We start from the raw sequence: 19845 nt of genomic DNA, 5'->3' as shown, positions 1-19845 counted from the left end.
TGGTAGAAGGCCTCTGCCTTCAGCAGCTCTCCGTGTGACTGTCATGACCTCATTTCTTCAAAGAGCTCAGCACTCTGCCTCCAAGTTCTGGGGAAAAAACGGGCCATTCATTTGCTGTGCCTAAATGGGATTTTAACTAATCCTTGAAAATCTGGCCCAAATATTTCTTCTATAATTAAAAAAAAAAAAAAAAAAAAAAAAGGAAAAAATTATAATTCTTAGATTTATAATTGTCAAGGAAATTCTGGTGTCTTTGTTATCTGAGACATACCCCTTGAGATTTCTCACATCTATATTTTGCTGAGAAGCAGTGGGAGCGTCTTTCCATATGGCTCAAGAAAACAAGGCAGTCAAAGCAAAGACAGAGAGAATTTTAGTACTGCAGTGATAACATCTTCTGCAGAGTTTATACTGACCTCGCTGCTTTGCATTGTGACTTAGTTGACTGTTTCTTGAAAAACACAGAGTGATACAAATCAGGATTTGAGAGGGAAACAAACAGCCCATCAGTTTGAGGAAAAAAAAATGCATGAAAGCCAGATCTTGTTGGTAGCTTGTTGATGTTTCTGTGCTCTTTCTGTAGGAAGGAGACCCTCAGCCCTCTGTGATGGAAGGGTTTGAGCCAGCAACAAATCAGGACATCCTTGTGAAGGTGTGAGAGAACATGAGCATTGGGGCTCCTCTGCCTTTGAAACCACCTTTGTGTGAGCAAGAACTGGAGCTTTCCTGCAAAGGTAGGTCTGTGCTTTGCAGAGATGAGAGCATGCAGTTTGCAGCTAAACTAGGAGATGAGTAGGTGTCTAAATTGTTTTATACGTATCCAGGTCAGGATAGGAAAAGGAGAGAGATTTTCTCCTCTGCTGCCTGTAAGATCCAGATGCAGCATGGCTGGCTGAGGTCTTACTTTTTCTCTAGATGGTTCACTTCAGCTATAGCCTCCATCCTCCTTTTCTCCTCGTAGAATCACAATTTCCAAGCTGTCATCACAGCTGCATAAAGGAAGATGCTGGCTCAGTGTGCTAAGACCACACTGAATATTTATAGCACGGAATAAAAAAGTAAAGGTGAAATGTGTAGCCCAGGACTCATGGTTCTTTCTTGTGTGCTCCTGGGAATGGAATTTTTGTCCATTGGGCTTGAGCTGCTCTAAAAAGTACAGAACAAAAGCTGATCTTAAAAGTGATCCGCAAAGGAATAAATGGCAGGCGCCGTCTTTGTTATTCATGTGTGGTGCTCAAAGAGCACTTGAAATGGTTGGGATTTTCTGTGGATATGTTCTTTTTTTTTTTTTTTTTTTTTTTTTTTTTTTTTTTTTTAAATTCTGCTTGGGTTTTGGGGCATTTTGGTGTTTGTCTAAGCACTGGCTCAAGCATATGTCTCTCCTGAAATGCATTATGGCTGGCTGGGAAAACCACACGTTGGTGACATCAGGGGACACATGAGTGAAATGGGCGTAAATGGGAAAAGCTGGGTGTCTGGGGCTGTGATATCCTCTGAGAGGCAGCCTGGCTTTTGTCTCTCACTTAATTTTATTTCTGCGCCACACAATTTACACACTGAATCATGCTCAGCAGCCGTATTCACAAGCTGGCATAAATTTATTTTCATCTGCTGGCCAATTATACCAACTGCCTCAACTGTTGTTTATTTTCTTCTGTTGCATCCTCTTGAGTTACCATTAACAGTGTCCCTTTTGAGTAGAGATGGGCTTTTTGGCACTGGGGCCTGTCGGCCTGCCAAACTAATGGACCATATCTGTTATCTAACAAGTCGTAAAGGCTCCAGTTTCAGGACAGCTTGCAGTTGCTGTGACCACCTGCAGTGCACTGGCAGGGGTACAGGCCACTGCCCGGGTGGGACGTGTCACCCCAGCTCAAGCGTGTCCTTTGGCACGGCTCTGCTCTTGGGGGGACACTTATGGGCTTTGCCTTGGAGAACAACAGCCTTTCTATGGCTGACAGCCTCACCTCCCGGGGTGAGGAGGCCCCTGCACACGGCTGCTTTGGATGCTGCTCCACCAGCCGGGGAAGGACCTGGCTACAGGGAGATCCTGAGAAACCTCCGCCAAGCAAGGCTGCAGGAGGGAAGAGCCCTGCAAGGCTAGGACCCCTCCATCTGGGGAAGCTGTTAATTAAAATGAGGAATTAATCAGTCTGAAAAGCAGCAAAGGGAAGGACATCTTTTACATGATGCAGCTAGAACTGACCTCTTTTGAGTAGCACCTCCTTATACTGGCTGTGCAAACAAGGTCCTACCTTTGCCAGATCCTTTGGGCATGCAGCCCCCAATTCCTTCTCCTCCAGTTCCTTCCCTTAGCTTGTAGGACATGCTGCGTTTGAGCCAGCAGGGCTTTTGTGCCCTGCCCGCATGCAAACTCAGAGCCAACTCCACTCAAATCACCCCTGACTTGCAAAATACTCCAGCCCTCTGTCACTTTACTGTCTTTGTGGTCACTTGTGCCCTATTTGCTGTGGGTTGTTTACTGCCAACGTTGGAGACTCATCTGGAACTCGAAAGCTGAGCTGTCTCCTTTTTGCCCTGACAGCCGGGGTGTCCCGGTGCCAGCAGACATAACAGGGTGCTGGAGGACTACAGCCTGCTGCAGCTGAAGCAGCACCACACATAGACCAGGTGCTCATGCAGGACCTCAGAGGGGGGCTCAGACCACAGCTTGCATTTGTAGGGCTAACAGTTCAGGAGGAAAATGTCTTTCTGGTCAAATGAGTGCCTTTGAGCCATGCTTGCTCACAGATGCTCTCCTTGTTGTACCACGGGGATGGTTTTTATGTTCACCTTTACCTCTCAGAAAAACTTTTCCAGGGCATGGCAATGAGCATGTTTTAGCTGGTTATTTTGAACAGAAGGGTGCCAGGCAGGGTGACAGTCCTTCAGGGCCAGGTTGTGGATCTTGGTGGTCAGGTGGGCCAGCAGGCTCTGTGCTGAACCAGGGAAACAGAGTTGCCTGAAGGCCTGGAGGCTTGGAGGGGAAAATGGGGAGACACCACATTTAAATGGTTTAGTCAACATGTGGTCCTCTTGGCAGACTTGGTGTGTACCCAAGCTCCTGAAAGACAGAGCTTCTGTACAGCCCACTCTGAGCTGCAGTTGTGTTTGGTTTTCAAACCAATTCTAATTCAGAAAGATCCCAAACCAGGACCCTACATGTTTGCCTCTATTGTGGGAACGAGGACTCTGTCAATGCCACAGCAAATGCCATCTCCTTGCAAATCTGGGAGAGCCTTCCCATGACTATTTGGCAGCACGTCTAGTATTTGTGGGCCAAAACTGTTCACACGTGAACACAGCAAGCACGCTCAGCAGCCTGGAGGTGCAAGCTCCTTGTTCCTTTTGAGTCACTTGTGCAAGAAACCCTTCGCGTGGTTACTGCCGTGCAGGGCAGCTCGTCACCACACAGCGCTAGGTGATGGTGCTGCAGAGCGGCCTCATTTCTAGACGTGCTGCTGACACCACAACATCCTTGACTCCGCCAGGCCGGTGGGTTCCCTGCATCCTCTTAGGCACCACAGTTTCAGTCTGCCTTCAGTTTGAGGGCTGAGACAAAAAAGCAATGCTCTGCACGCCTCCTCTGAGAGGGTCTGCTGTCTGCTCTCAAGAGAGGGGCAGGACGTGCAGGCAAAGACAGGCCTCGTGATGCCAAGTTCAGAGTCATTTCCTTCTCCCCGGTGCTCGAGGCTGTCTGGAGCAGAGGTTGGACTTGAGGCTCATCTGTAGCCCTCAGCAAACTTCTCATAAACAGGAAAGAGCCCCACAGGGAGGACGACAAGACAGCAATCAGTTCTGCTCTGATCTTTTGTTCTTCCCCTCCCCTTTTGTCTTAAAGCTAACAATGCCTCGCTTGATTTGTTGCACAAGAGAGCTGCCAGATGGAAATAAAGCAATGTACTTCAAGAGCGTGGCAGTCCTCAGCGAGGCCTGCTGCTCGCAGCGCGGGATGGCCGTGGCCAGATCCTGTGTGCAGCTGAGGAAATGCCACCTACCGGGTCTGTTCCCTGCCTGCAGTGCCGGGCTTGCAAAAAAAGGCTTTGCACAGGACAGGAAAGAAAGTAGGCGCGACCACAGCTGCTGCCTGGGAGAGGGCAGCTGTGGACCTTTCCACGGCAAGACCCGCAGAAATTATTTAGCGGTGGGAGGTGGGGGTCTGTAGATGACAAGGACTTTGGGTTCTGTGGCTGGAGGGTGTTCTTTCCCAGGCCTTTCAGCACAAAAGAGCAGAGGGAGCCCTGCCGGGGGGTTAGACAACATGCAGGGTGTTATCTTAGCCCTGTGACAATTTTTGTGTTTGGTTTCCTTCCGTAATATCACTGTGACAAAGGGGAGGGAAACCTTTTGTTTATCAAATGTTCTCTCCAGCTTTTTGCTGCAGCACCCCTGTGCTTGCTGGCAGCCTCCCTGAGTGCCAGAAGGTGTTCAGGAAATCCTCCCTTGTGCTAGCGAGGCTTGTCCTGCTCTGGGGGGCGATGGGCAAGGGGCTCCACAGCAGGAAGCTGCTCTCTTGAAGCAAATCTCTTCAAAATGGAAGAAAAGCATTGGTCTTTTTCTGTGTTGTCTGTTCCTGTCCCTTCAAGAAGTAACCTGCCACTGAGAATATGGATGGCTTAGCAGGCAGTTTGTCCTGCAGACAGGAGGCATGGCCTAGTCATAAGGATACCCAGTTGGAGTAAGAAGTAGGAGACAGGTCTCTGCTGAATGCCCACATTTCCAGGTCTCATTCCTCTCCACTTAACTTATTTCTATCTCCATGAGTGTTTTGTGGCTACCTGTTGGGCCAACCTCAACAGGACATGCCTTTGACCCAGTAGCAACTGTGCCCCTCTGCTTAAGTCACCTTCCTGTGATATGGGGAGTTGAATCTTTTCTAGGTGGAGAAGGAGCTCTGGTTTCTCACATCCTGGGTGAGCTGCTGCCAGTGAGCAGTACTGTGCAATGCAGCTCCTGGCAGCTATTTTCAGGTATTGTAATGCCTCAGCTGACTTTTTGTAACTCATCTTTGTCACTTGGGGTCATACCAACAGAGGATCCTGACTCCTCTTTGGCAGCTAAAGTACCACAGAAAACAGCATGGGAGCTTCTTTCCAAAGCTCCTTCTTACCACAGCTCTCCAAGACCCCAAAAGAGATGCATGAGGGTTTAGATCCATTACATGCCTACAAAGCACTCAGCTGAAGACAGCCGCACCACTAAGTTATTATAGCCCATGTGTGCCTCAGTGGGGGCGAGGTGGTTAATGACTAACTTGTAAAACTGCTTGGTGCATGGGTGAACTGAGTAGGTGTTTTCAGAAACAGCTGTGCCAGTTTCCCCTGTCAGGATGGGCTTGGGTGCTGGCCAACTTTCCTGTCACTCTCTGTTTGCAAAGCTTTGTGTGGTTGAGTTTTAGTTTCTGAAACCTGTCAGGCACCACTGAGACTCAAAAGCAGCATGTTTTTAGCATTATTTCAGAACTTGCTTGGTTTTGCAGGACTCATTATTGTGAATATCAGTGTTTTAGTACTCTGTAAGATGCAGAAGTCAACATACTAGCACATAGAAGCACCGATTTGTGACTTAAACACTAATTATACCAGAAGAAGCCCAAATCCATTTTGTTGATGCTTATCAGACTAAGAGCTCTATGGTCAAGGGTCTATACATACTGAAAAGTTGGGCTTGAGTATGGGTAGGAACTACCAACTTGACTGTTTTGGCATCCTACTTTTGAATGTCCCACATCATAAATCTTCCAGTATATTTAGCACTTTGCATGAAAGTCTCTCTAGAAAGTACTGACTTCTATTGACTGAAAATACATTTGTTCATCTATCACAGAAGCCTGTGGCAGGTCCCTGCCTCTCACAGCCAAACGTGGATGTGACCTGGAGAAAGCTCTTTTCAGTCAGAGGAGCAAACTTTTATTTCACAGGACTCATTGCCTGGGAACAGTAACAGATGAGCCAGATTTTGTACACCAGCCCCAATTTGACACGTGCAATATAATTTACTTATCTTCTGCTCTTGATGCTCAGACTTTGTCCCTTGAGCTACTGACCATGTTGCATCCCCTGATGCTGATATTTCTGGAGAAACTGTAGACTTGTAGAATGGTTTGTTCCGATACAAAATGGGAGTTTCCACCCACTGATACTATTTATAAGCAAACAGTAATGGCATTAAACTGGAATCCCTGCTGTTCCTGATGCCACTCAAAGAATAGGTGGTTGTTACTGTCCCATTATGGGGTCTACAGGTGTGAAAGGCGTAGCTTGTTTTGAGTTGTTTCTCATTTATTCTTATCGTACCCGAGCACCTGTGAATCAGAGGTCTGTCTCTGGCTTTCTTTCCTTCTTTCAGTCTACCTCTGAAGACTAAAAGGTTGGGTTTCTGGTAGATCTTGTCACGTATGTCTAATATGGCCATCTCGGAATGAAATACCTGAAGGATCTCAGGCTGCTAATTACCCTGTCCTCTGCACATTTTAAGTGTGACATCTGGGTACACTGCTATAAATTGTGAGTAATCAAGCTTTTTGCAAAGAACCTAAGCCAGGGCTGGAGGAAATTAAATATGCAGATAGAGCAGCTCCTTTCTAGTGCCACTGCATTCAGGGCCCCATCCCTCTATCAGCTTTTTTTAAAGCTGGAAAGTTGATCCAGTCACTTGGCATGTAGATGCCATTCCAGGTTTCTTCATGCTACATTTTGTTGTTTTGCTATCTCCTTATTAAGAACAATGGATCCAGACTGTCTACAGTCTCCACAACTTTGATGTATGCAATAGATTTTATTTTGTTCTCTGCCCTTCTCCGATAATTCCTATCACTCTCTTTTTCAAAGCAACTGAACTGGAATTTTCAGACAATTACTCACAATTACTCTAATCCTTTTCCTGTGTATGGCTAGGATGAATTCTCCCACATACATTAACCTGTGTTTATTGACACTGAGTTTTACCGGTGGTTTCATTGCCTGGTCACTCAGTGTCATAAGATCTTCCCACGATTATTCACATTCAGGCTTAGATCTGAAAATCCTGGATAACTTTTAGCATCTGGTCATTTCATTGTTCATCCCTTTTCCATATCACTGTGATCACACTAAACTGATAAACATACAGCACAAGTTCTTGGGGGACTGTCCAGAAACTTCCTCTGTTATATATGTCAGAATGTGTATACTCCATATGGCCCCATTATTTATTGCTCTTATTCAATTAGTTTGAGTGTGGGGATTCTCCATCCTTGATGGTATTCAAAAGTGGAGCAGACAGCTCTGAAGTTGACCCCATTTTGAGCAGAGGCTGGAGTAGGGGTCTCCAGAGGTCCCTTCCAACCTAAATTATTCCATGACTTTAAAATTAGGGTGGACTCTAATAGCAGGTTTCTCCTCAAGGGACATCAGTCCAAAGTGATGTATTAGGAGGTGTCATCTGCTAAAGCCCAGTTCTAGCATCCTAAATATAGTCTGGAAATTTGCCAGACAGGTATTCTTGATTATTCTTGGCATGTTGGAACAACATGAGCAAAACAGCTCCGGAAGTGCTTTTCAAGCATTTCGTCTATGTGTTCGGTTGGTGTTTCTGGGATGTGCCTATCTTGAGAAGGAGGTTGTAAATTGATATTCTGCCACTGTCTTATCTTGGGTTGTCAGTCCATTTTTGGATCCAGTGCTTGTTATAATAAAATGATGACTGGAAAACAAAGCTCATGTCAGCCCTTACCAGCAGGGCATTCTCTTGAAGATAAAGAGCTAGAAGGCAGCATGGTAGAAACACTGAATTCTATCAGAGCCAGCAGCAAAACACTTAAATGCTGAAATAATTTAGCATTTGCTGAAAGCGAGAACTACCCATATGAAAGACACTAATCTGTCATAGACTTTAAGGCTAGAAGGGATTATGATGATCTTTCAGTCTAACCTCCTACATAATTCAGACCATGAGATATCATTTCACATTGAGCTCATAGCTTCCAAATGAGCTTGAAAAAGGCATCCACTCTTGACTGAAGTACTCACAGTGATGGGGATTCCACCCTATCTTTGGCAGATGATGGTAAGATTAGTTATCCTGACAGTTCAGAAAAATACAGTCTATTTCAGTGCTTTATTTCAGCTTTCATCCACTGGGATTTGTGATGCTTTTTGCAAGATTAAGTGTTCTTCTACTATCAGGGGAAGTTTGGCTTCCAAGAGCAATTTTGACCAACTTTCTTACCTTTTTCAGTGTGTGGTTAAAGCCCCAGAAGGACCCAGAAGAACTATTTCTGTCTGGGTTGTAGACATTTCAGATAACCTTGACCTTAGCTTGTTTCTGCTAACAGTGATCCTCTGTAAAACAGAGATAATGGTACTTCCCTCCCTCTCACAGGTGTTGGCTGGGAAGAAAATAAATAAAAATAAAAATAAAATAATTTCTCAGATGTTATAGTGGGAGGCAAATATTAAATCAGTCAGAGGTTAGAGGCTGGATATTGCATTCCAAAATAAGGTTTAGTGCAGTGATCTTATCTACTGGAAACTGAGGTCCTCTGATATTGCTACAGGATATAAGCCACATTTTCATATATAGATATTGGTGCTCTGAATCAAGAAACCACATCTGAAAACATTGGTTTACAGTAACAGTTAGTTAGACATGAAAGAGAGGAGGTATTTGGGAATAATAGGGGTTAATTGCTTCCTTTGTAAGGGACCTTGGTATAAGGTATTGTAGACCTTGTTACAAGCATTTCTCATAGGAAAAGACTTATAAAGACATAAAATCAGAAGCTAACCTATTTGATCCAGTTAATCTGCCTACTTTAAATGGGGCTTTTACTTGTAGTGGAGCCAGTGGTCTCAGTTACCAGCCACACCATTTACAGTCAAAGGTTAGACCAAAATAGCTCCCGGGTCCTTCTAATTTTCTATTTTTGTCAATGATCTACTTAAATGCTGACTACCTCCCATTTAGGACACTCAGATCAATCTAATTGGCTAAGCACCAGTTAACTGCACAGTGGCAGAGGAGTGGATCACCTCCCTATACTTAAAATGAACATCTACGTGATGTCCTTGTGGTGGGTGACTAGGGCCAGGCCTGGCACTGCCAACTGCAGAGTCATGGCTGAGGACCGAGGGAGATGCTCCACCTCTCTACAAGGCTGGTGTCTCCCATGCTGTTGTTCTCAGGTGCTCAAGACACAGTATGCTATGTAGGGATGAATCAAGATAGAGGATGATCTCTTCTCTTTGCCTTGTGCTAGGACCAGCTTATTTGCTGAGAGCTCACCAGGGCTGGAGGCAGCTTTACTGGTGATGGGGAATGACACAGCAACGTGTGAGTGCTCTTAGCCATGTGCCAGGGAGCAGGTCTCTGCTCATAAAATAGATTTGACCTCCTTCTTAAGGTCAAGTGAGGTTTTTCTTGTTGTCCACTGTTTTCTGTTACACATAAGTGATGTATGTGTCTTTATTTATCTAGTGTCCCAAATGCATGTGGTGCAGAGCTGGCATTCAGGCTCAAGCCAACAGCTCAGAAACCCATCCCCATTTTCATACACAGGGATTGAAAGACTAAGATTGAAAGATTGAGAGGCATTTGCCTTTCTCTGCTTTCCTGTTGACAAGGTATCATAGGCAGAGCTGTCTCAAGTCTGTATGACAGAAATCATTCATCCACTATGGCAAAAACAGATATTGAATAAGAAATCTGAGCCTTCTTCCAGATTATTCTGGGGTGAAGGCTTTGGTCAGGTGCCTTATGTAGCTGCTTTGAATCATTTGCATGTTCACAAAGAGTGATTCAGCACTAACCTTCTAGGGCAACATACAGAACAGGTTGGGTCCTGCTTTCAGAGTGTTTTTTTTTTCTGCATATTTGTCTTCATAGTGTAGACAGAAGCACTGGGTGCTCACAGCCATGGCTTTGTTTGGAGACCACATCCAGTCCGTACAGGGTTACTTAAGAAAAAAACAGTCACAGGCCAGATGGAAGAAAGTCCTGGTAGTTGGGCCACAGCTTCCAGCCCAGGCCACAAGTGACCATGGCAAAAATTACAAATTCTTTCATGTTGTTATGTATTTAATTACATAAATGCTGGGGAACTCAAGTAAGAGCCCAGGTCTCTCTTGGGGTAGTAATTACAAAGACTGCTTTGGCAGAATCATATACAGCTTGAATTGGTTGTTGATGGTTTTTCCTTTTCCTTTTTTCCTTTTCCCAATAGATTTTTATTTTTTTTTTTCCAATGAGAAAGGCTTTGTAAACTAAATTATTATTTCCTTTCAGAAAATTTTGAGGAAAAAATAAAAGGTCTGGCATTTTCCCACCCACCCGTCTTGGATTTCATTCAGACATGCTGTGCTCATGACAATATTTTGGCTATGACAAATGGGAAAATTTTGGATGCCAGTGTGGAATATAGGTGTGTTTTGTCTCTTCCTTCTGCTGAGGACACGTCCTATGATTTTTTTTTGCTGATGGTGTGGTTGTCATTTTGGACTTTTGGGTATCATATTAGCAATAAACCGCAGAATGTTTTAATTATCAGTGTTTGTTGCAGGCACTATGCAAACATATTGTTTCTCAGGCTTCTAAAAGCTCTGCTTCTAATACATCACAAAAGACATATATCAAAACAGATAATAGCCTCCAATCCATGCAGTGTGGGAACCCAAGCTTGTATGAAAACTAAATACCAGGTGCTTATTTTACAGCATGAACTTCTCTGGTGCTTCACTACTCACCATTCCAATGGTATTAGTGCAGTTGAAAAAGAATGGAAAATTTGGTTTTGTTTGATTATATAACATGGGGAAAACTTGTGTGGTATCACTGGTTTGAATTTAATAGCACAGGATCAGTCAATGAGCTGTTTCTTTGCTCTTTGCTAGAGCTCTGAGCAGGCTCTTCCTCCTCTTCTCCTGTCTCAAGAAAGGAAAAGGATTTGCCTTCTTTCAGAAAAAAAAATAAAATAAATAAAATAAAATAAAATAAAATAAAATAAAATAAAATAAAATAAAATAAAATAAAATAAAATAAAATAAAATGTGAATTTTGCCTCTCTTTGGGAACAGTTGGTTCCAACACAACACAGTGTGCAAATCCTGGCTCTTCCTGGGGGCATTTAGTGCAGTACATCAGCAACTTTAGTGCATTTTTCTGGCCTCTCCCATGCAGTAGTGGCTGGGTGCCCCAGCTGCCCCTGAAGTCATGGGGTGTTCTGGAGGGATGGGTGGTCTCCAGGTGAACAGGCTGCACGTAAATAAATAAATAAATAAATAAAATAGCGTCCTGGAGCATGTATCAGGTTCAGGTCACCTGGTGTGACTGGGCTGAATGGACGGGAACAGATTTCATTTAAATTTAGCAGCAATGTTGTGGCTGGAACAGGCTGATGAGAACTTGGCACCTTCCTCCCCACCTCGCACCGTCTCCCCCCGCGGTAGGGTTGTTGGCCTCCACACAGAGAGAGCATTGCGAGCGCGTAGCCCTGGCAAGCACCCTTTAAATAACCTTTTCACTTCTGCGGACTGTTTTGCTGAGTCGTTTTGGTTTCTTAGCATCCACAACAACCTCTATGTGCCAGTGCTCTATAGCAATGGAGGAGTCTCAGTCCCACACAGAATCACAGAATGGCCAAGGTTGGAAGGGACCTCTCAAGATCATCCAGTCCAACCCCCCTGCTGAGTAGGATCACCTAAAGCCCATTGTGTAGGGTGGCCTCCAGGCAGGTTTGGGATATCTCCAGAGAAGGAGACCCCAAAACCTCTCTGGGCAGCCTGTTCCAGTGCTCTGTCACCCTCACAGTGAAGAAGTGCCCCATCATATTGAGCTGGAACCTCCTGTGCTTCAGTTTGTGCTTTTGGTTCAGCAGCCTAGATTTTTTTATTACAATTTTTTATTCTTTTTTAGTAATTTATATGGTCCTTTCCAAAGTGTATCAACATTTGGATTTGGCAATAGCACATGGGGCTCACCTTTCATTTAAATGTAGTAAGTAATAAATATAAGACTTCACGGCATGGTGGCTATTTGTTGTGGCTGCGTTTAAGGGAACAGAATCGGGTTGCTGTTGTTGAGGGAGCAGGTTCTGATTTTCATTATTCCTTCCAGGGGAAAAATTATTGTGATGCCTCCTGAGTGTCGTGGTCATCTTGAGGCAGATCCTCTTGCAGCAGTGATGGCCAGTTCTCTTCCCTGCTGTAATCCAGGTGAGTGCACATGGTATCTGAGGAAATAATTGCTTAGAGCAAATAGACTGTGAACCTGTGCGAGCCGCTCCAGCCAGGCTTTTATCATCTGCATTTGTGACTTTGTGCTGTGACCCCCCTGCCATCCCATGGGCCAGGTAGCAGATGAAGCCATGGGGCTGATCTGCCAAAGCCAGGACCTCGAGGCACCACAGGACCACTCTGTGATGAACAGAAGCTGGTCCTACCTTCACCTTCTCCTCAGTCTTTCCCTTAAAGGAGGTGACCACCTCCTTAAATGGATGCCATACAGCTCTGTGAACTTTCTTATTTCAGAGCATGTAAGGGAGCCCACTGAAAACTGTGCTGCTGTCAACCTCCTGTCCACAGAGAAATTGTGGATTCCACTGACATTTTGCTGGAAATTTACAGAGGAAATCCTATTCCGTTCCCCAAACCTGTGAGAGTTTTGTTCATTTGCAGGTCCTGCTAAATGTCTGGGAAGACAGCAAAAAGAAAAAGCATATTTCCTGCTCATTCTTCCCACTCCAAAGGAGATAGGCCTGCATTTTTTCTTGATGTTGGGACAAAATAAACACAAATCATGTTCTGTTTTCTAGCCTGCAACTTTACACCACAAAGAACCTCATCACTGTGAACCTGAGTGTGAACTGCTGAGTGTGGCTGGCATCCCCATCACTGGGATGGGGATAAGGCCACCAAGTTCATGTGGCCCTATGGATGCCTGCTGCAGTGGAGATGAGCAATGGATGTCACTGTGGACAAGAGCTTCAGACTGTCATCTTGTCACAGCTCTTTCCAATGATGCTATGTTTGCCTTATTTTGGACAGCAGACTTAATGACCCCTTAGCATTTATTGCTGCCTTTTCTTTCAGTTTAACTGGGGAGAAAATAATGTATTTTAAAAAAAGTTGACAGTCTTTGTTTTATGAATAAACAACCTGGCTTTTTTCTCCCTGCTCATACAGTTTGCATCCACCAGGCTCAACATTGGCTTTCTACCCTTGAGATACAATTGCAGTGTGTGTTAAGCACCCCAAAGAAAGGACCCTCATTTGGTGTCCATGCTGTTTAGCTTGGGTCGAGAGGGTTTGTAGCAGAGATGGACTTTGAATGCCCATAGTGCTGCAGGGGTCTTAGGACCTTCTCCCAGGGAGGGAAGGAGACACTTTGGTCTCTACTTTCTGGGCTAAAATGAAATCAAAATGGTGCCCCTTTCCCCGTCCTCCTCCCTGCACAAGACATTTGCCTGTGCTGCCTGGGGAGAAGACCTCTGTCAAAGCACTTTCATAGACAAATGAAAGCCCTCTGGACTGAGCTTAGGAGGAACTTTCTGGTTGCAGGAACATTTAGATGAGGATATATGAGCCAGCATTGTGGCTCATCCCTCCCTCTCTTGCCCTTGCAGTGACCCCAGCTCAAATCCTTGGCCTGCAGCATGCAACCAAGACCAGGGCAGCTTGTGACTCCTCTTGGCCATGGAGCTCGGAGCCCTTGATGGTGAAATCTGAGGATGGAGCCCCAGAGGTAACCTCGCCTTGTGTGGTAACCGCGACCAACAGGTGGCCAAAGCTGCTGGAGCACCCTCATGTCATGCATCCACCAAGGAGCCGCATCGTGGTGCAGTGGCTTGGCACGGTGAAGGACAATATCAAGAGCTGTTGGCCACCAGGATGGGGAGAAAGAAAAGGTGCCCTTCTTCACAAAATGGAGCATGTTGCAACTGCCTGCAGAGCTGGCTTACACGGTGACGGGGTATGTATAGGGGGGGGAGAAAAAAAACTACAAAAAATACTAGCAGAATTGACTGGCTAAAGCTTCAGCAGAGGCTGTGATTATACTTGTCACCATCTGTTAACCTTCAAAACAGGTGTTGAGCATTTGAAGTGCCAACACGGTCCTCTGGCTGCGATCCGCGTGTGTGCAGACAGCAGTAACACGAACGCGGGCAGGGGGAAGGGGCTGGGGGGCTGCCAAGTGGGCACATGCATAAAAAGGGGATGGCCCCGGGCAGGCGGTGTGTGAGATACAAGTGGACTTGGCTGGCTGGGAAAGGTGGAGAACCTCCCAGCAGGGCTGGGACGGAGCAGGACATGTCCTCAGCTGATGGCAAACAGAGCTGCATGGGGGGCCCTGGGGAAGGGGCTCTTCTTTTATAGGATGATTTGGCTGGTGAAGGCTTTGCGCCAGGTTTATAAAAGTTCTCAGGTTACCAAAATTCAGCTGGAGAAACCTTGACTCCTGCCAAGATCCTTAATTTTGACTTGCTTTTAGGAATTGAGACTAAAATGTTTTGTTGCACTCTTGCTCTAGCTCAAGGTCTTTCTTTGATATATTTAGGCTTAGTAGCTTTTTTTTGGAAAGTCATAAAAATGCTAGACTTTTAGTTTCAATAAGTTTATTTGCAGAAAATTTTCAGTAAGAATGCAACATTTCATTGGGGAAAACAAAACCAAAACCATTCATTTTTCTTGTAGGGAGTACTTACATTACCAAACATCGTGATGACAGGCATCTTGGGATCTTGCAAGGCAGTATTGTTAAGTAAATCAACAAGCAGCTTAATGCTCAACATGTGAAGGTGAGCGAGTGACGTTCAAGCAGGAGGACTGGGTAGGGCTCTGAGGAGTATCCAAAGAATCTGAAATAAAAGGCTTTGAAGAAAAATGTCAGAGGTAAAGATCTGAAGACTGTGAGGTGCTAATAATTGACAACTGGCATGGCTTGCAAAGCAAAAAGACTATCAACAAGCTTAAAAATCTCCTTGTCTTGTCTAACTAAATGTAATTAGCACTAGAAATACAAACACAAACTAGGATGGAAATGTGCTTATGCCGTATGTATGAACAAGATAATCTTGTGTCTGAATTCCACCATGAGATTTTTTCTAATTCAGCACATAAATCAGGTTTTCTGATTGCTTTTTAAAATTATTGTTCACCCACATTGTGATGTTGTCCCAAATGAGAACACCCAAGAAACACATCTCATCCCAAAGTGCTTGACAGTCCTCAAACAGAAACAACTGACTGCTGACAAACCAGAAGGTACTCTCTAATTGCAGACGAAACTCCAGGGCTGTATTTTTTTCTCCCTGCAGTGTTTATTAAACAGACATTGGTTTGGGTGTGAAAGCAGCAGGTTTGGAAAGTATTTCTAGCACTGGAGGTGGTGCTGCAGGGTATAGCCTCGGTTTGGAGTCTGTTTTGTGTATGTTCTGGAATATTGCAAATCATGTTGTGATAGTGGAGTAACTATAAACAGTCATTTGGCAGCATATCTTGGTTGTCAGAGACCTGATGCAAATGTGCATTCCCACCTTTGGTTCTTGTCCCATGCCCTTCCCACTCTGTTCATGCTTTGGGGGTTTCCACCAAAGGTTAAGACTTGTGTGATCTGAGCAAAACTGCTGGTCATTTCTTAGCTCTGTGTTGCAAGACAGAGGTGGCTATGGTCTGGCTTTTTGGCGAGGACTGTTTGGTGCAAGGGATTTGCATCCCCTGCAAGCTTGATTTGGAAGCATTGTTATTTCTTGGCTGAAGCTGGAAGGGGACACACAGCATTTGGGAGAATGGCCTCATTTTCCTTCCTTCAAAAAAAGAGTCAAGGGGCACATCAGATTTCAGTGATGGCATTGACTGCATTTCCACTGAACACAGTGAGAATTTGGATACTCCTGTACATTCCCGTGTTCTGATCTGTGAGTTCAACCTAACTTCTCCAAACAGAGTCAATTTTAAAGCAAGTGTGATGGTTTGGAAACTGAAAGTGCGTGCCAAGTATTTCAGAAGGTTCAGGACAAAACGAGAATTTGTCTCTTCACCTCAAGGAATCCAATGTGCTTTAATTCAATGAAGAAATTACATATTTGGGGAAAAAAAGTGCTTCAGTGATTTACAGAGCCCATGCTTCATGGCTGTTTCTGACTTCAGTAGATGAGGTTGGCAGTTTCTTTTATACTTTTTCACAGATGCTTTATTTCTTCATTTTGGAGTTTAATTATCTAAGCGTGCATAAAAATAGAGGGGAGAAGAGTATCTCATATCAACTATGGATTTCTGCAGCTGCTCTGGATCACACTGCTTCAAGGCTTTATACCACTCCTAAAATACGATACTGACAAAAACCTATTACTGCATCACCACAGCTAACTCAAAATTTACACGTTAGAGCTAGTAATCTCCAATGGACTTCCTCCGTTCTTCTAAGTTTGATAAGAAATATATATTTCAAGGAACATAAGACTGAATTTTGTGTCACATTTTCCTACCCACAAATATTTATTTTCTGGGGGATAAAGCCGAATATTTCGCATCCTTTCTGAAGATGAGAACAATGAAAGCAGTCGGTCCTGTCTGTCTCTCTTGCAATGATTAAGTTTTTGGGTATGGATACTGCTGAGAGGTTTCACTCAACCATGCTTGAAAACAATCTGCATTTATGGACTCAGGGCCTTTGTCAAGCAAACCTGAAATTCCAGTAAAAGGATAGAAACTTATAGAAGCTCAGTTTTCCATAAATTCAAAAAAAAAAAAAAAAAAAAAAAACATTTTTATTTCCAGTACCTGCTTGAATTCTTTAGCAGTTAAATCTTGTATCAAATTTTCTGTTATTCTTACCCTCAGTAAGTGTCAGGCTGACAGACCTATACTTATTTGATCATCTCCTTTACCATGTCCACACAACCCCATGATATTTGCTTTCTCAAATTTCTGCCACTTCTGGACATGAGTGATTAAAATCAGCCTCCAGAAGAGCTTCCTAATCTGCTCTTCTAGCAATCCTGCTGCAAGGTATCTGGATATACTCATATGAACATGTTACTGTAGTAGTGACTGTTTTACATCAGTGTTGATTATGGCTAGAGTCAAAAATGTTCATCCTTTCCTTATGAGATGAATACAATATCTGTTTTTCTCCCAGACAAAGAATGGATGTATTTGCTGAACACTTTGGACTTTCTGTATTATTACTGACTGTTCAGATGTTCTTAGTATTCATGATGTTCTTAGTGTATATGTTCTTAGTATTCATGGGCTAATAGGATTGGTAGGGTTACAATTGTTCCTAATGCGCTCAGACATCTTACTTTTCCTTTGGTCATATGTGTAATCCTGTATCCCTTTGCTTTTTTTAGTAGTTTTCTATAGCTCCAAGATTTTAATGTATTTTCAGTGTTTACAACATCTATGTTCTAAACATCCACCCAAACAGCCATTCATCTTTACTAGTAATCATCCCTTTCTAGCTTAGTTTGTTTTTGAACCATGTCAGTATGTTTTCTTGCTTACACATTTAGTTTATTTTTGTTGTTCTTGTTTAGTTCTTTTTACATCCAGGTAAAAAAAAAAAAAAAAAAAAGCTACACAAAACAGTCATTGCATTTTAGTCTTCAATCTTTCCTTACAGCTGGCTTGTACTTGATACAGCTTTGTGAAACTGGCTGTCTTGAAATGCCTCATGTTTTTAACTGGCTTGGACAGGAATCAAACATAATCACTTCCACCTTCACTACCACTAACTTTTACTTCTTGGTTAGAAAATTGTCATCCACTATTTGTAGAAATTCCAGAACAGTTAGTACTGCTGGAAGGACATTTTTGATATGTTGTTCAGAGTGAAGTTTCCATGACATTACTGTGTGCATGACAGATAAATGGTTTTGGAACTGCCCCACCTGATTTAGAGGGTGGTTTAGCAGTTTGGTGCAGGCAGTTATTATAACCTTCTTTTTACCCATTTGGACATCATCCATAAGTATTCAAAAGCATTTGCTTTTGAGCTGTCACTGCTACAGAAGAAATTTAAGCTTAGTTTGACAGGAAATGCCAGCCATGGTCTCCTTTGCACACCTGATCCTCTGCTGAAAGGTTATGGTCACTGCCCTCACCCCTACTCAGGAACATAGGGACACTCAGGGACATCTTTTCTCTGGGTTTCATTAGCACAAATAGGTGAAAATAGCAAATACACAATGAATTTTGAAAAATATTTCACAATCGTTGATGAGCATTTTAACCTGTTATTTAAAGGTTAAAATTTTGAACCTAAACTCTGAGATTCCCTGTCCCCCAAATACCATTTTGTTCTTTTACCACCCCTAAGCTTGATAACTATAAAACGCCTTATCTTTTCAATATTTTATTTTAAAAATTTTACGTGAAAGAAATAAAACTCCATTGCTCTTAAAAAGCTTTTCTCTAAGCTATGCTCTTGCAGACCCCAGAGAAAACACATGGTAAAGGGGGAAGCAATAACAAGAATTTCAGGGGCTAACTCATGACTGTGACCCTTGTTATCATCAACAGTACCAAGAAAGAAAATCCCTCTGTAATCAGAAAAACCATACAAAAAAATTAAAGTGACAGAGAGCAGGATTTATCCCTTTATATTCTACTTTTAGTCATTCATTAACCAAGGCTGTCACCATCTTTTGGGATGTATTAATTCAGCAGATCTCTTATGTGTGGAAGATTTCCCAGCATTTCAGCATCAGTTTTCAGCATTCAAAACTGTTTGTTTAGAAGGGGTTACACAGGATGGCCAGAACATCCTTGGGGGCACCACTGGGACATCGCTGTCCCCAAGGTGATATCTCCCAAGCTTCATGCCCAATCAAGGGATAAATGTGACTGAATGGCAGATATCAATCTCTGCCAGAGCCTGAAGAAATTCACATGGAGGTTCCCAAGACTTCATCAAATAACCGGATATTGAGATACAGTCTTAGAGTGTTTTGTCAGCTAAGAAACTGTTTAAGACTGAAGAGCCAAGTATGTACATGCACAGTGTTTCAAAGAATTAATCATGTCTTCAGATGTGGAGCCTGCTAGTTAGTTTAATTACTGTCCATTTTTTTTTCTTTCAGTAGCTAAATGGATCCAGTGACAATGAATCTTATTTCATTTTTAATAGATGAAAGAGAAGCAGGCTTCAAAACAGATAATGAATTTCTTCTAACTCATCTGGAGACTGAAGAGCCATAATTCTGATTGATCAGATATGGTCTGCCTCAGAGAGGCACCAGATGTGATCCAGATTTTAAATAGATGCTGCTGCTGTCAAAATGCATTTGCTCCCTCCTGGTGTAACAAAGTGAAGTCCATCTGTCTGGAGTTGTGTACTTTTTTTAGTGGTAATAACAGTTAACATCAACAATAAGCTTTGTCTCATTAGTATCACATAATCCCTACTACTAAGTCCCCAGTTTCTGGTCCCCATATTATCTGCCATGGAAAAAATAAAGACCACAGCAGGAGCTAAGAAGGTCAGTGCATTCTCAGGGTAATCAGCTGTAGTAAATTCAATTCTGACAAGACAAGGCTTGCAAATGTCTAGGGAATTAAGGGATCATCTATAATTTCATATGTTGAGTGGGAAAGTGTCCTTCCAAGCATTTATTAATTACAGATGAAGATGTGTATGGTGGTCATCCTTGGGGACATTTCTTCTGAAAGCATGAAGAATGGACTTAACTGTTCGCTGCTGCTTCTAAAGAAGAAAAAAAAAAAAGAAAGAAAAAAAAAAGAAAAAAAAAAGAAAAAAAAAAGAAAAAAAAAACTGATCTTAGCATTTAGCCTTGCAATAGTTTATATCAGTGTTCTTTCTCTCCAAGTTTTTATTGCTGTGCCTTAATAACTGATGCCTGTCACCCTG

General features: G+C 43.3%; 1 protein-coding gene across 1 annotated transcript in view; it reads left to right on the top strand.

Moving 5' to 3' along the window:
* Positions 1-589: 589 nt before the first annotated feature.
* The window catches only part of LOC311435618 (uncharacterized protein), a 43111-nt gene continuing 23855 nt past the window's right edge, over positions 590-19845 (top strand). The window contains exons 1-3 of the mRNA XM_084516816.1: positions 590-734; positions 12091-12188; positions 13598-13944. Coding sequence (XP_084372942.1) covers positions 12107-12188; positions 13598-13944 — 429 coding nt within the window. The 5' untranslated portion in view covers positions 590-734; positions 12091-12106. The remainder of the gene's footprint in view (positions 735-12090; positions 12189-13597; positions 13945-19845) is intronic.

This window comes from Aythya ferina (assembly GCF_964211825.1).
Source record: "Aythya ferina genome assembly, chromosome: 4".
Classification (NCBI taxonomy): Eukaryota; Metazoa; Chordata; class Aves; order Anseriformes; family Anatidae; genus Aythya; species Aythya ferina.
Note: the sequence above shows the minus strand (reverse complement) of the source record. Positions and strands in the feature narration are given on the sequence as shown.